At 35.9% G+C, this 14,099-nt stretch overlaps 1 protein-coding gene across 2 annotated transcripts in view; it reads right to left on the bottom strand.

Moving 5' to 3' along the window:
- ZW10 (zw10 kinetochore protein) overlaps positions 1-14,099 on the bottom strand; it is a 34,308-nt gene that overhangs the window by 19,930 nt on the left and 279 nt on the right. The window contains exons 2-7 of one of the 2 annotated variants that reach the window (XM_036028540.1): positions 12,259-12,393; positions 7,334-7,435; positions 7,066-7,143; positions 6,741-6,916; positions 5,313-5,458; positions 4,459-4,650 (exon numbers count right to left, since the gene is read on the bottom strand). In XM_036028540.1, coding sequence (XP_035884433.1) covers positions 4,459-4,650; positions 5,313-5,458; positions 6,741-6,916; positions 7,066-7,143; positions 7,334-7,435; positions 12,259-12,393 — 829 coding nt within the window. Of the gene's footprint in view, positions 1-4,458; positions 4,651-5,312; positions 5,466-6,740; positions 6,917-7,065; positions 7,144-7,333; positions 7,436-12,258; positions 12,394-14,099 lie in introns of both variants that reach the window. The other variant, XM_028515670.2, reaches the window with a different exon arrangement.

Genomic DNA, 14,099 nt, shown 5'->3' with positions numbered 1-14,099 from the left:
TGCAAGTGTATACACTACTCACACATATAAACATATATACTGTTGATACCACTTCTGTAACAAATGAAAAAGTGGGATACCTGGGTAAAAGGAATGTATGTTTTAAATTTTATTATATAGCTTCAGGTTGCGTTCTAACAAAGTTACAAAAAGCAGACTACCTTTCTACAAATTTCTCATCAGAAGTGTCTTACATAGGTCTTTTAAGTCTGTCAACTCTAAGGGTGAAAAGTTCTACTTTGATAGTATGATTTCCACTGCCCTACTAACAAAGCTAAGCAACACATTTTTATTAACAAATTGTACCTTTTCTTCCATGAATTGCCTATTTATATTTTTGCCCATTTTTCTATTATGGTTTTTTATTTTTAAAAAATCTATATATTAACTCCTTGTCTGTCCAATGTATTGCAAATATTTTCTCCCAGTACACTTCTGTCATTTAACTTTGTTTATGGTACTCTTTGCCTTATAGAATTTAACATTTACATACAGGAAAATTTGTCAGTTCTTTCCTTTATTCATTCTGAGCTTCCTAAGACTATTAAAGACTTCCGAATTTTCTTCTAACATTTTCATTGTTTTGTTTTTTGCATATAGAGCTTTAATTCATCTGGAATTTATTTCTGTATGAAGTATGAAGCAGGAATCTACTTTGTTTTATTCCATATAGATAAACCAATTTTCTAGTACCATTATTAAAGAAAATATCTGCCCCCTTAAACTGAAATGTGACTTTGATCAAACATTAAGTTCTCATTTATTCTTAGCACTACTTTGGACTTGATCTCATTCCACTGATCTTCTTGTGTCAAAAACATACCCTATTTTTCAGTCTATTAAGATGCACTTTCCCCCACCAAATTTGGGAGGAAAGGGGGTGTGTCTTATATTTCAAATGTAGCTTACCTGGCTCCTGGTAGGGGGTAGGGCGCAGTGGTGGAGAGGGGTCACAGGGTATTAAATATTTTACATTTTTTGCTTCAAATTTTTTTTTCCTATTTTCCTCCTCTAAAACCTAAGTGCATCTTATAGTCCTAAAATTATAGTAGTTTCAATGATAAAATCCTCCCACTAATGTTTTTCAAATATTAGCAATACTCACAAATACACTTTTGATGTAAGCTTTAGAATCATTTTTCCAATTTGAAAAATATGCAACAGAATCTGACTGGAAATGTATTCAATTTGTATGTTATTTTGGAATGAATTGACAATTTTATGAAACTGTTTCTTCTACTCCAAGACAGCTTCCCCTTTATTCAGGTCTTACTTTACAACCTCAAGTAAGTTTTATGGTTTTCCTTTCATATATACTCTTTTTTAGTTTTAAAAATTTTATAGATTTTGTTGTCATCATAAATATCTTTATACTTTACAGCTGATTACAACTAGTTTAGACAAAAGTTATAAATTTTTATGTACTTATACTGTATCTAGACAACTTAGTAAATTTCTTAATTATAAAAGTTTTAGAAGAGTCTTTTGATTTTCTAGGTATATATCATTTACAAGTAAAATAATCTCCTCTTTAATATCATACTCATTTTATTTTCTCTACTTTGCACCAGCCATGACACCTAAAACAAAGTTAAAGCATATTTATAATAGTGTACATTACTGACATAACTGATTTTAATGGAAATAGTTAATCCTTTAAGGCAATGCTTATTGCTGGCTTTTTAAAAGCAATTAATTTTAAAATTCACCTTTATCTTTAAAAAAAGCAATAAAGTGCAACATAGCTATGCAAAGTGGCCTACTATATAACTAAATAATTTACTTAATCATTTCCCTATTTAAGATTTCATGACTTTCCAGTATTTCAGTATTATAAGTAACATTGTAATGAACATCTTTATACATAAATGGTTTTGCGTATTTCAGACTTCTAGGGCCAAATCCTAGAAGCTGAAATCCTGGTTTAAAAGATACAAACATTTTACAGCTTTTTATACATTTGCCAAGTTCTTCCCAAAAGATTTTTCATTCTCTTCTTTTAAAGGCTATTTTATTGTTGGTATAATGAAATTTAATAATAAAGAAAATATGAAAGAGAAAAAGTACATATTCAAATGTAAAAGGATGGGTAAAAGCCTTTATGAAATTTCAGAATAGCTAAAATCCAAAGAAAGTAGAGTATTCCAACAAGAACTAAGGAGTCTAAGTATCTTCAGGTTACATTTAGAGCAAGATGAAGGGAATGATGCTTGATGAATATCAAAGAGACCACAGAATTCCTAAACTCCTGCCTGGCCATCTTCTTCTTTGCCAAAGGCAATGTTTTCTGAGCCAGAAGAGGAAACTAAAGCCTAAAATAAAATGCATAAAGATGTATTAGAAGAGTGCCTAGCAACACTGCTCTTCTGAATACCCTAGGTACTAAGAAAACTTACAAATAAGAGATTGAGTACTAATTAATTTAATGAACTGGTATCAAACTGTAAAGCATTTTCTACTGGAATTCCCCAAAACACCTGTCCCCTCTGGCCCTATTCTATACAACAGTATCATCACTGACTTAGATTGAACTTAAGAAAATATGGTTATCGCCCTGAATGGTGAGGCCTGCAAACTGAAAGGTCACCAATTTGATTCCTGATCAGGGCGCATGCCTGGGTTGTGGGCCAGGTTCCCAGTTGGGGGCATGAGAGAGGCAACTACACACTGATCTTTCTTTCTCTCTCTCCCTCTCTCTCTCTCTCTCTCTCTCTCTCTCCCCCTTTCTTTAAAAATAAATAAAATCTTAAAAAAAGAAAACATGGTTATCATTTATACACTCAAATGAAGAAAGAACAGTAAATACATTGCAAAATTATATCAAGTAAAATTTAGCAAAGATTAATGCTAACTCCAAAAACATCAGTACAAGTGGTAGATGAAAAAGCAGCAATTTGCACTGTGTATGGCACAGGATTTACATTACATTAAGCTCAATGAGTTAACTGTGAAGTAACAGCCTTTGGCTCTACTATAAGAACCACAGAACTGAGAATGAGAGCATAAATGCTCCCACAGTATTATGATTTGGCTCGAGACTAGACCTAGGATATTTGTTTCGAACACTACACTTTAATAAGAGGATCACAGAAAAACATGGAATATATTCACAGAACATCAATGAAGATAAGGAGAACTTAAAACTATCACTGAAAAAAAAAACTAAGGATGTTTATATTGGTGATAAGATATAGGGGAAATAACAGCTACTGTAAAGAATTTTAAAGTCTGTCATGTGTAATAGGAATTAGACTTGTTCTATATAGCTCCGTACAGAAGAAATAGCTTCAATAAAGCAGACATTACAGGACAATATATTTCAATAATTTTTTTAAAAAACTACCCTAAAGATTTAATTTTGTAAAATGGGGATTTGGGTAGTAGTATTTAATATAGACAGAAGACATGATTTAAAAACAAACAAAAACTTCATAGCACTCAGAGGTGCCCAGAGGTAGGATAAAATGCCTTTACAGGAAGTGACTCTCTCACTAAGGTACTCAGCTTGGTCATATGGCCAATTGATGGGAGCATTACAAAGGATATTTGAGCACAGAAATATTTGGATTAAATCGCTTCTCTGGTTCCTTCTAATCTAGATATTTTGTTTACAACTGTGCTTATATCTAATAAAAATAAAACTGATTATCTCCCTAAGTGAAGCAACAAAAAAACAACCTTGGACTTTGGTAATTTATACAAGCCTTAAGATTTTTTTCTTCTCTGCTCCTATCAAAATTAGAAAGCATTCCTTGCACATTAATTCCCTAAATAAACTACATGACTGCCAGGAAAGCATATGAGCCATAGCAGAATTTCTTTTTTATTTTCTCCACACAAGAACACTTGATTTAACTATTAAATATACCACTAAGAAAAGCAAAAAGAAGTCAAACAAAAAAAAAACCCAACACTGAAATAAAACACAAGAAACTTTATTTTTAATAGTATAACAACCAAAAAAATGATTTAAGCAACAAAGAAACTGGCTATTTCAAGTGTGAATATATAAAGATCTAAACAATGGTTTGAGTGGGATGTAATTCATTTCCTACGTTAAATCTAGTTTATGTCAAATTAAGGTATTTACCCACTGAAATATGTAAAATAGCACTTAGTTCCTTCTTTTTCTCCTATAATAAAAGCACGGGTCCCGAAATGTGATGTTTACTAGAAATTAAGTGAGAGAAGGGCATCCTAGAATTCAACTAAACATTACAAATACAGAATCTAGAGTATCACTGTTAACCCTACTCGTCAATATAGGGCAAAGAAGGAATACCAAGTAGACCAAGAAATAAGAAGGTAACTTACTTTGTTCTCATGACATAGCCTACTCACCTTTGATCCTCTGTATATTCAGGTCATGGGATTTTTATCTACTTTGAAATAATATTTACTTTCAAAAACCATAATAACTTTTCCAAAATATAAAAGCACTGCCTTGGAGATACACACCTAGGAGATGTTTCTGCAGCACTTCCAGAACCAGCTTGACCTTTGCAAAAACTTCAGATGGTGACGGGTGTTCCAAGTCAGTCATCATAGATTCAAAACGAATGATAATAATATTAGGCTGGCTTTCTACCACAGCAAAAAGGGAAGGGCAAGATGCCAGAGGCCTAAGGACATACTTCAGCAACATCTGACCTGAAAAAATTACACGAACACTCATCAAAAAGCACTAGAAGAAACTTTTATATAAAAGCCTATCAAAAACAAAGAAGATCTTTAAATCTAACAAAAAAAGATACACACACGCGCATATATATATATATATATATATATATATATATATACGCGCATTTATTTATATATATATAAGTAAATAAAATGTCTTGGCCAGATAGCTACGTTGGTTGGAGCATCATCCTGATACACCAAGATTTGTGGGTTCAATCCCTGGTCAGTGCACACTCAAGAATCAAGCAAAGAATGCATAAATAAGTGGAACAACAAACTGATGTTTCTCTTTCTCTCCCTTCCTCTTTCTCTAAAATTAATTTAAAAAATACATACTATCATGACATTACACACCACACACTATATATTGCAGGTTTTCCCACGGAAGTTTCCCAGGTTATCTACAAATTTTTTAATTATTCAAAAAGTCAAATAAACAGCAGTAGCTAGTTTAAAAAAAAAAAGTATCTAAGCCCATAGTAAAAAGACTAATATTTATGGCAATTCCATTTGATGAATCATGAGGCTAAACCCTATGATCCATCATCAGTGTTATCCAGAGAATATTCTATAATTTTTTACGGTCACTCCTTTAACACATGTAAATGAAACAAAGCAGTGTGCCTTACCAAATAATTTAAGTTTAGTATGCAGCTCTCCAAGAATAGAAAATGCCAAGAGGACAGAACTGGTTGGTGGCACAGGAGTCTTCTCTTCACTGTGAGATTGTCCAGTACATAAATGAAGTTCTGTTTGCAGGCAAGATTCCAAGTTGCTGGTATCTAAGAAAGAGAAAAAAATATATCAGCTGTCTCAGCAAAATAAGATATTTCCACTTCTATTCCTCACAGCCCATTCTCTACAGATATTCCTAAATATGTTTTATTATAATACACTTCCAATGCAATCAAATATTAATTATGTCCTTGACATCACTTTAAAACAAGAAATTACTTTTTTAGCATGTTCAAACTAAGTGCAAAAGCAAGATGACATGCCTACAATAAATGTTTATTAAATGTTATGTATATGTACTGAAACACTGAATGAAGGCAAGAAATGAAACACCCTAGTTTCACTTAAGACCTCCTCTTTTTTGTTCTTTTTTACTGAGTAAAGAGAATAGCCTGCCAAACAAGCTTAACAGGAAGGGTGTGTTATAACAAAGAGTATATCTGCCATTTTCTCATAATTTTACAGTTTGCTTGGAAGTAGAATTTAAAATTTTCCAGATTATTTCCTTTCAAATATCTAAAATGCACGTGTGTTTGTGTGTATACACATACATATATAATGTATTAGGAGACTAAAGTGGACACTGAAAAGGGAACAAGGAGAGACTGTGAGCTTTCCCCTGAAAAAGACTAAATTTCCGGATTCAGTGTTGGAAATTATATATAACGGGTTTAATTGCATGTCCTTTACATATATTCTCAGGAGTTTCACTCTGCATAAACAAGACATCAAAGAGGGCTCAGGCATGGGTGGCAAGCAGATGGAGAGCTAAGTAGTATAAATAAATGCCAGGGCTAGAGTTATCCTATTTCTTTATCTTGCAAAGCACCCCCATCTCTTGATTGTCACCATTTTACCCCAAGGACTAAGAAAAATTGAGCCAAACCAGTCTTTTTGATCCCCTGTTTTCTTTCCTCAGCAAGAGAGAGAACACTTAAACAGATTCTTTAAGCTTTCTACCCAAGATAAACTGTTGGGATTAGGGCTCTTGGGAACAGATCATCCTACTATCCAATGGAAACTTTGTATGGTCTTAAATTGCTACCACCTCTTTTATCATACCCTTCACCACACGACCCCACCCACTCAATCATCTTCACTCTTCTCTGCTCCTTCCTACTGAAAGGAACAGAAAGATAGATGCAAGGGAAGTAAAGTGAGGACACTTTAGAGACCCAGATGAATCAGTCCTAACAAGCATTTTGCCTAATACAAGAACTCAATATAGACTTGCAAGGTTAATAAATGAAACCTTAATACAAAATGTTTAGAATATATTCACAGGCCAAATTGGTTCAGGCAGATTAAGCAAAGCAGTCCACCTGAGGTCAGCAGCACCTTTTGATGGTGGGAACTTCCATACAATCAGCTTCTGCCACTCTTCGCCAAGGTGATAAAGTATGTTCTGTTTTTGTATCGTGAGCTCCATACTAAGAGATTTCAAGATTTTTAAATCAAAGCATTTTCTGGTTTTTAATAACTTCAAGTATTTCTGTGCCTGGTAGTGAAATGGAATCATTGTTAAACATTTCTTCTGGACTCAGGGCAATTAAAATACATTTATATACTGATAATATATGGAACACAAAATTTACTAAAAACAAGAATAGTACTAATTGTTCATGCCTTGGAGAAAACATTTATTACCTCTTCTAGATGTTGAGCAGCAGTGACATACTTCTTCTCTGCTAATGCACAATTATATTCATCAATAGCTGTAGAAAACTGAAAAGGTAAGTATAGTTATTAGGTATTTTATTTTATATATCCTATTATTTCAAGTCTATCTGCTTTTTTTAAAATTATGAAAAATACCATGTAGTCAAGGGATATACATTTAATAATGAGACCAATAGGGGAAAAAAAGAACCTTTCTCACCACCAAAACATTGACGTTTCACTTAAAGTTACTAACCTCTTGTAGCTGTTTAAGCAGACTTAGGACTACTGAGTCTCTTTCCAACTGTTGCTTCAAGTCTGTAAATTCAGCAGTTGATACATGAAGATCTCGGCGGACCTAATTCACACATCAAAGACAAGTATACATTTAAGCTATACTATATGTAAGAAATAAAAGATTTAGTCCTGCCTGGTGTGGCTCAGTGGATTAAGTGCTAGGCTGCGAACCAAAGAGTCACTGATTTCAATTCCCAGTCAGGGCACATGCCTGGGTTGTGGGCCAAGTCCCCAGTAGGGGGCGTGTGAGAGGCAACTACACACTGATGTTCCTCTCCCTCTCTTTCTCCCTCCCTTCCTCTCTCTAAAAATTATTTGAAAAAAAATTTTTTAAAGAAATAAAACAATCATAGCTAATCAATAAGCTTTATTAGATGAATATAACTCATGTTGATATTTAAATGTTGGTTAAGATTGGGACGTAGTTGGAAGAGACCTTAAGCGGTCCACTTAGTCCAAACCCTTATCCTATGCAGGAATGCCCAACCCCATCAACATAATATCCTTGTGTCACCATCTATTCTTAGTTTAAACCATTATCAATCATCAGAGAGCCCATCCACCTAGATTACCAGAAGGGTATCCCCAGTGCCAACTCATCCCACAGTTAGCATATCTCTATTAAGATTTCCTTATGATGAGTCAGAATCTACCTTCCATTCTGTCTCACCTTTTCAGGGATTTTGCAGTATCGATTATTTCCTTTCCTCTGTATATCTTTACCTTTCCCTGTTTCATCATTCATTCATGAAATATATATATATATATTGACTACCTATTGAATACCTACTAAAGCATGGCTCCTCCCATCAGATTTAAGAATGTTAAAATTTCCCCCATCTTTAAGAAAAAGTTTCCTCCACCTTAGCAACCTACCTACTGCTTAGTAGCTACCTTATTTCATTCCTCCTTGTCACAAGCAGGTTTCTTGTAAGAGTGATCCATACTCACTGTTTTGATTTTCTCACCTCTCATTCACTCTGTAACCCAGTGATCTGGCTTCTATTCCCACCATTACACCAAAACTATTCTAAAACAGTTGGTGCCAATCAGCTCCTTGTTGCTAATCCAAAACATGTATCATCAATTTTAACTATTTATCAGTACACTGTTATTTTCCTTTCCTTAGTTCTATGGCACCATTCTCTACTGATTTTCCTCCTTTCCTTTAGCCATTCCTTCTCACTTTCTTTTGTGAGTTTCATTTCCCCTCTGGCTACTTCATACACATTGATACTACTTTCTCCCTGGCCTTCTTACTCTGAACCAGTGGTTCCCAAAAAATAAACTTTTTTTTGTTCTATCTCTATCCAAGGACATTTGGCAATGTTGGAGACATTTTGGCTTGTCAAAACTGAAGGAGTTCTGGCATCTAGTGAGTAGAGATCAGGGATACTGCTAAACATCTTACAATGTACAGGATAGATCCCACAACAAAGAATTACCCAGCCCCAAATATCAATAGTGCCTAGGTTGAGAAACCCTGCTCCATACATTCTCTCTGGGCAACCTTACCCATTCCTATGGCTTCAATTTCTATTCTGAATAATAAACTGTCCTTCATCACACACCCAAGGAGTCTCATGGCTTCTAACTGTATCCATGAAGCCAACCTGTTCACTTGCAAGTAGGTTAAAACCTCAGATCCCCTTCACAGTTCTTGACACACACTACTAGAGTAGCTAGGCCCTAGGTTTTAGAATCAGCCTGCTATCTTAGACTACTACCATTAAAAAAAAAATTTATATGCCCTGACTGATGTTGCTCAGTGGTTTGAGCACCCTACCAGGAACCGAAATCACCGGTTTGATTCCCAGTCAGGGCAGGATTGATGCCTGGGTTGTGGGCCATGTCTCTGGTAGGGGGCACGTAATAGATCTATGTTTCTTTCTCATATGGGTATTTTCTCTTTTTCCCTCCCTTCCCCTCTCTAAAAATCTTTTTAAAAAATTATTTCTTGTTTGAGCCATTGCATTTCAAGTTTGTTTACTCCTGCTCCCTCACATTCTCTGTCTTTCCAACAGCCTACCCTCCATCTTAATACAACCCAACTGTGCAGCTTTATTTGCATATCCCTTAAGTAACCCATATTTAAACTCATTTCCCCTACAAACACCTACTCCTTCTCTAGATTCTCTATTTCATTGAATGGCACATCAATGACCAAGTTCCCCTTATCCTTGATTCCCCATCTTTCACTCTCCACATCAAAAGTCCCAAAGATCCTATCTCTTTTGGGATAGGATCCGTTTGTTTTAAATCTGGCAAATGTGACTCAGCCCTGTATGGAAAACCTACAGGAGTGATGTGGTGGGCAGAAGCCAGACCCTCAAACCGGGTTTTCCTGTGGGAATCAGGCCTAGAAAATGCATACGGACTGTTATGGCTTGCTCTTGCTAAAACTCCCTCACCCTGGTCTGAAACAGTAGATGTTTATTGTCTATCTTGAAGGTTATTTCCAAAGCCTGTGTGAATTTTCCCAAGGATGGAACTAATCAGCTCGCTGCCTTTCCCTTCTGTATTTGTTATTTTCATTTCTTTGATTGTACCTAAAATGTAGACAACAATATTCTATGTAATAGATAATAAATCCTTCTTTGATGTAACACCTGAGAAAAACAATAAAAGCTTGTCCAGGCAAGGGTCGGGTAGCTCTCCTTTTGAGAGAGTGGCCAAGGTGCTCTCCCCTTGAGAGAAGTGGCCACAGGACTCTGTCTTAAGAAAGTACCATACCTTCCCTTTTTCTCCACAGGACTACTATAGTCTGTGCATTTGTTTTCGTCTTCAGTCATAACACGAAGATTCTGGTGACCAAAGTCTGCCACATTTGTCCACTCTTTTCCATCCCCATTGCCCTGACTTTAGAGCAGGTCACCATCCGGTCTTGCCTGATTACTTTAACTGTTTTCTCATTTCCCACTCTCATTTCCCTCACGTCCTTTCTTTAAACTATAGTTTGCTATAGTTTATAGCAAAATGGGATTCCTTAAATTCAAATCTGATGTCACTCCTTGCTTAAAATCCTTGCTTACACCTTTCTAATCTCTCATGTTCCTTCCCACCGAACTCTCTAAGCATAGTCAGATGGAATACTTGAAGCTCTCCAAAAGTGACAGCTCTCCACCACCTCCATACCTCTGCATTGCTGTCCCCTCTGCCTAACTAAAACACTCTACCTTCCTGTTTTGCCTAATTATCTATCACTTCAGGTTTTGGTTTGAACAATATTTCCTAGAGAAAACCATCCTTAGCTACATCCCCTCTCTGTAACTGGATTATTCCTATTTAGTATGCATCACACTATTTTACTTATCTATACCAGGCATAAGATTCACATTTTAAAATAAAAAAACTATCTAGTTCTGCAACTACCACAGTGTCTGGTACCTTGTACGTGTTCAATAAATATACCAAATACTGAATAAATCCAATATCCACCTACTGAATCTAATTCTTCTTCTCTAGCCATAAATTTGAACACCTCTCCCATGCAATAGGGCTTCAAATCTTGAAAGTGTTTCTTACTAAGGCTAAACACCCTTAGCTTCTTTCAGATGATGTGGAGTTCAGGCCTGGATCTTCTCATCTTCATCAGCTGGTTTTCAAAATACAACAAACAGAACTGAGTAAATTTCACTAGCCATAATCTGGCCAGCAAAAGGTACAGAGCCCATTAATCTCTTGTTGCAGACACTTCATTTCTAAAAGTATAGTCTAAGACTGCACTATTGACTTATTGACAGTATGTGTGTCAAACACATACTGAAAATATTACTTGAACTGTGTCAAAATTGTAGAATAACATTTATTTTTATTAAAACCTCTAATCAGAATGAGTAGTAAACTGGCTATTAAATAGATTTTTCTAGGTAAACTAGTGGTTTCCCCACTCGTGATTCAAGTTCTATAAAAAAACTTTTGAAAACACATCTATTCATTTTCCTTCTTTGGTGACTATCAAAGAGAAAAGAGTTGGTGTCTTTTCTTAAGGACCTTTTAGGTTACCTCAGCATCCTGATTTTGGAGGTCAATGGGCCCTGAGTGATAACTTAGAAATAGATGTAGAAGGTACCTAAGATTAGACTGTGTTTAAACCTCTGGTATCGGTTTGATTTCTTTCAACTGCCTGTTTTTCTTAAAAGGAAACTGCAAGGAAAAATCTTGGTGAGGTAATAGAAGTGAAAAATGTTTTTTAAAACTATAAAGCAGACATTTGTTTTAGACTGGCTTACTTCTTATTGTGATGTCAGAACTCTGGCAAACACTAAACATTCTCAAAACCTGCCAGACTTTTGAAAGAACTTTAGCAAGCACTAGTTCCAAAGTAACACAGTACAAAATGGGCAAGGATTCTGTGTGTGTCCAGGAAAAGTGGCTTTATACAGGAAAGAGAGTGTCTGTCATTGGCAAACCAAGCCAATTTTCCAGAATAGGGCCAAAAGACAAAGACTGCACCAAAGTATGAATTTGTTAAGGCCAGCTGCAGATAGAAGAGAATGCTGGCCATTATCAGATTCAAATATTTTAAACTAAGAAGGGATAAGACAAGAGGCCAAATGATCCAGTCTAAGCTTCATCTGTTTTTATTTTATTACGAAGACAAAACAATCCTGAGACCTTTTTAAATATATAAAGTCCTAGTCAAATGCAAGACATTATTATTGTAGCTAAAAATGAAATGTTACCATAAAAAGAAAAATTTTTTATTGTATTTTTTAAAAAGATTCCTAAAGTTGAAAGTCACCCTAAAATCATCTAATTCAACTTCCATTTGCCAATAAAAGAATGAGGCCTTGCAAAGTTGTACAGAAATGAATTATCTTAGGAATCAGGAAGCTTTACTGCCTCCCTACAAACCTACTCAGTATAACAAACTATTCTTACCTCACTCTCTATCCTGGATTTCAACAGATCAATATCATCAGATAGTTTATCCACTTGGGCAACCAGGTCCTGTGCACTTTGCATGCTAGGCAGGAATTCACTGTACTTCTTGCTGATCATGCTGCACACCTCACCCTATAAGACAGAAAAATATCAAAGAGATATGTTGGGAGCTCAGTTAAAAATACACATCTTCCATGTTGGAGCCTTCTTGCCAGTCACCACATCCTTCCACTTTCCTTCCAAGGCAATGGGTTTCTTTGAAAAACACATTTCTCCTACTGTTAAAGGTCCCATAACATGATTAGGGTGCAAAAAGTCAATGATCAACAAATCCCAACAGTGCCCAAGAGTTACACAAATGCTGGAAAAGAGAGAGGCAAAGCCAGATGTTCTCATGTTGAACTATTATCAGCTCAGATTATAGCCACCAAATTTAAGCATATAGCTAATCAAAAAAAAAAAACACACAGATAAATTAAATTCATAATCTGTATGCCTCATTCAACTTATGAATTACTATCTTCTTGCTTATAAAACTGAAGGCCTAATTTTATAATCCTAAATTGATGAGTTTCATCTCCTTTAATTCAAAATAATTTAATAAACAAGTTATGGAATACTTTTCACTCAATTAGTCAATGCTTTGGAAGATACAAGAATAAATTATGCTTGCCCAGAAATAAGTTCCTCTTAGGTAGGGAAGATAGTATACACTTAAGTAACCAGAATTCATAAATGTAATGGAACAACAGAGTTAATGTCCTCCAGGAGAACCAAGAAAGACATCACTTCTGAGGGAAAATGGGGATATTTCTCATGCAGGAAACATTTAAGATGGAACCTGAAAAATGGGTAAAATACTACAGGTAATATATGAAGAAATGCCAACGTATGCAAAATCTGAGAACCAGACAAAAGAAAAAAAAGTGGGCCTGCTTGCAGTACAGAAAGTAATTATCAATTGGCTGAAGATTCAAATTAGGAAAAGAAATCCGTGAGAAAGGGTAAGTCAGGTCCCAAACAGAAAGGAGCCACGATAAAGTAGATTAATAATCGGTCCTCACTCCATCATATAAAAGTGGTGAAAAATTCTAAAGCAATGTTAAAGAAGAGATGCCAATGACATGACTACTTAAAATTCGGAAGCTATTTTTGTAAAATAAAACCACTTTGTGCCTTTATGGTACAATGTCAAACCTGCTTCCTTAAATCTAGACATATGCGGTACACCTAATTTTAAATGAAAGGGAACAAAGATGTGGGCAAATACTGGCAAGGTAATAACAGCAGTACACAAGGAACTGTGTGTGGCTATGTGCCTTTTGTTTCTACATCAGTCTCAAAACAGGGTCCATATAAATGCCATTCACGAGTTTTCAACACTCAGCACTGCCTCAGTGTCCTGGGAAATGCAGAAGAGAGTTTAACAAACATAGTGATGGGTTTTAACAAGAGAAGTTTCGGGGAGGAGGATGGTACAATCCTCCCAAGCTATTACATTCATCCACAAATTGTACAACAGGAGTGAGCGCAGAAAACAAGCCCTCACGGATGGGGAGGAGCCCTGTCCTCATTTCAGTCTCTCACAAATGCTCCCTTCCTGGACACCTTCCAATCCCAGCTCCCAAGCTCTGCGCGTCTCCTCAGTCTCTCTCATCTTCCCCTACGCCAGGTCTCCCCAACAATTCCCAGCCACCACCCCTTCCTTTCCACCGTCCCACGCCTCCTCGGTCCCCAGCCCTGATCTAAGCTCCCCTCCGAGCTCCCTCCTCAAAACACAGACTTCCAGTCTTCCCGCCCCTTATTCTTCCTCCCCAGCCCACACCTGACTCTGCTCT

This window comes from Phyllostomus discolor, chromosome 6 (assembly GCF_004126475.2).
Source record: "Phyllostomus discolor isolate MPI-MPIP mPhyDis1 chromosome 6, mPhyDis1.pri.v3, whole genome shotgun sequence".
In the NCBI taxonomy this organism is placed as follows: domain Eukaryota; kingdom Metazoa; phylum Chordata; class Mammalia; order Chiroptera; family Phyllostomidae; genus Phyllostomus; species Phyllostomus discolor.
This window is presented reverse-complemented; position numbering and strand designations above follow the sequence as displayed.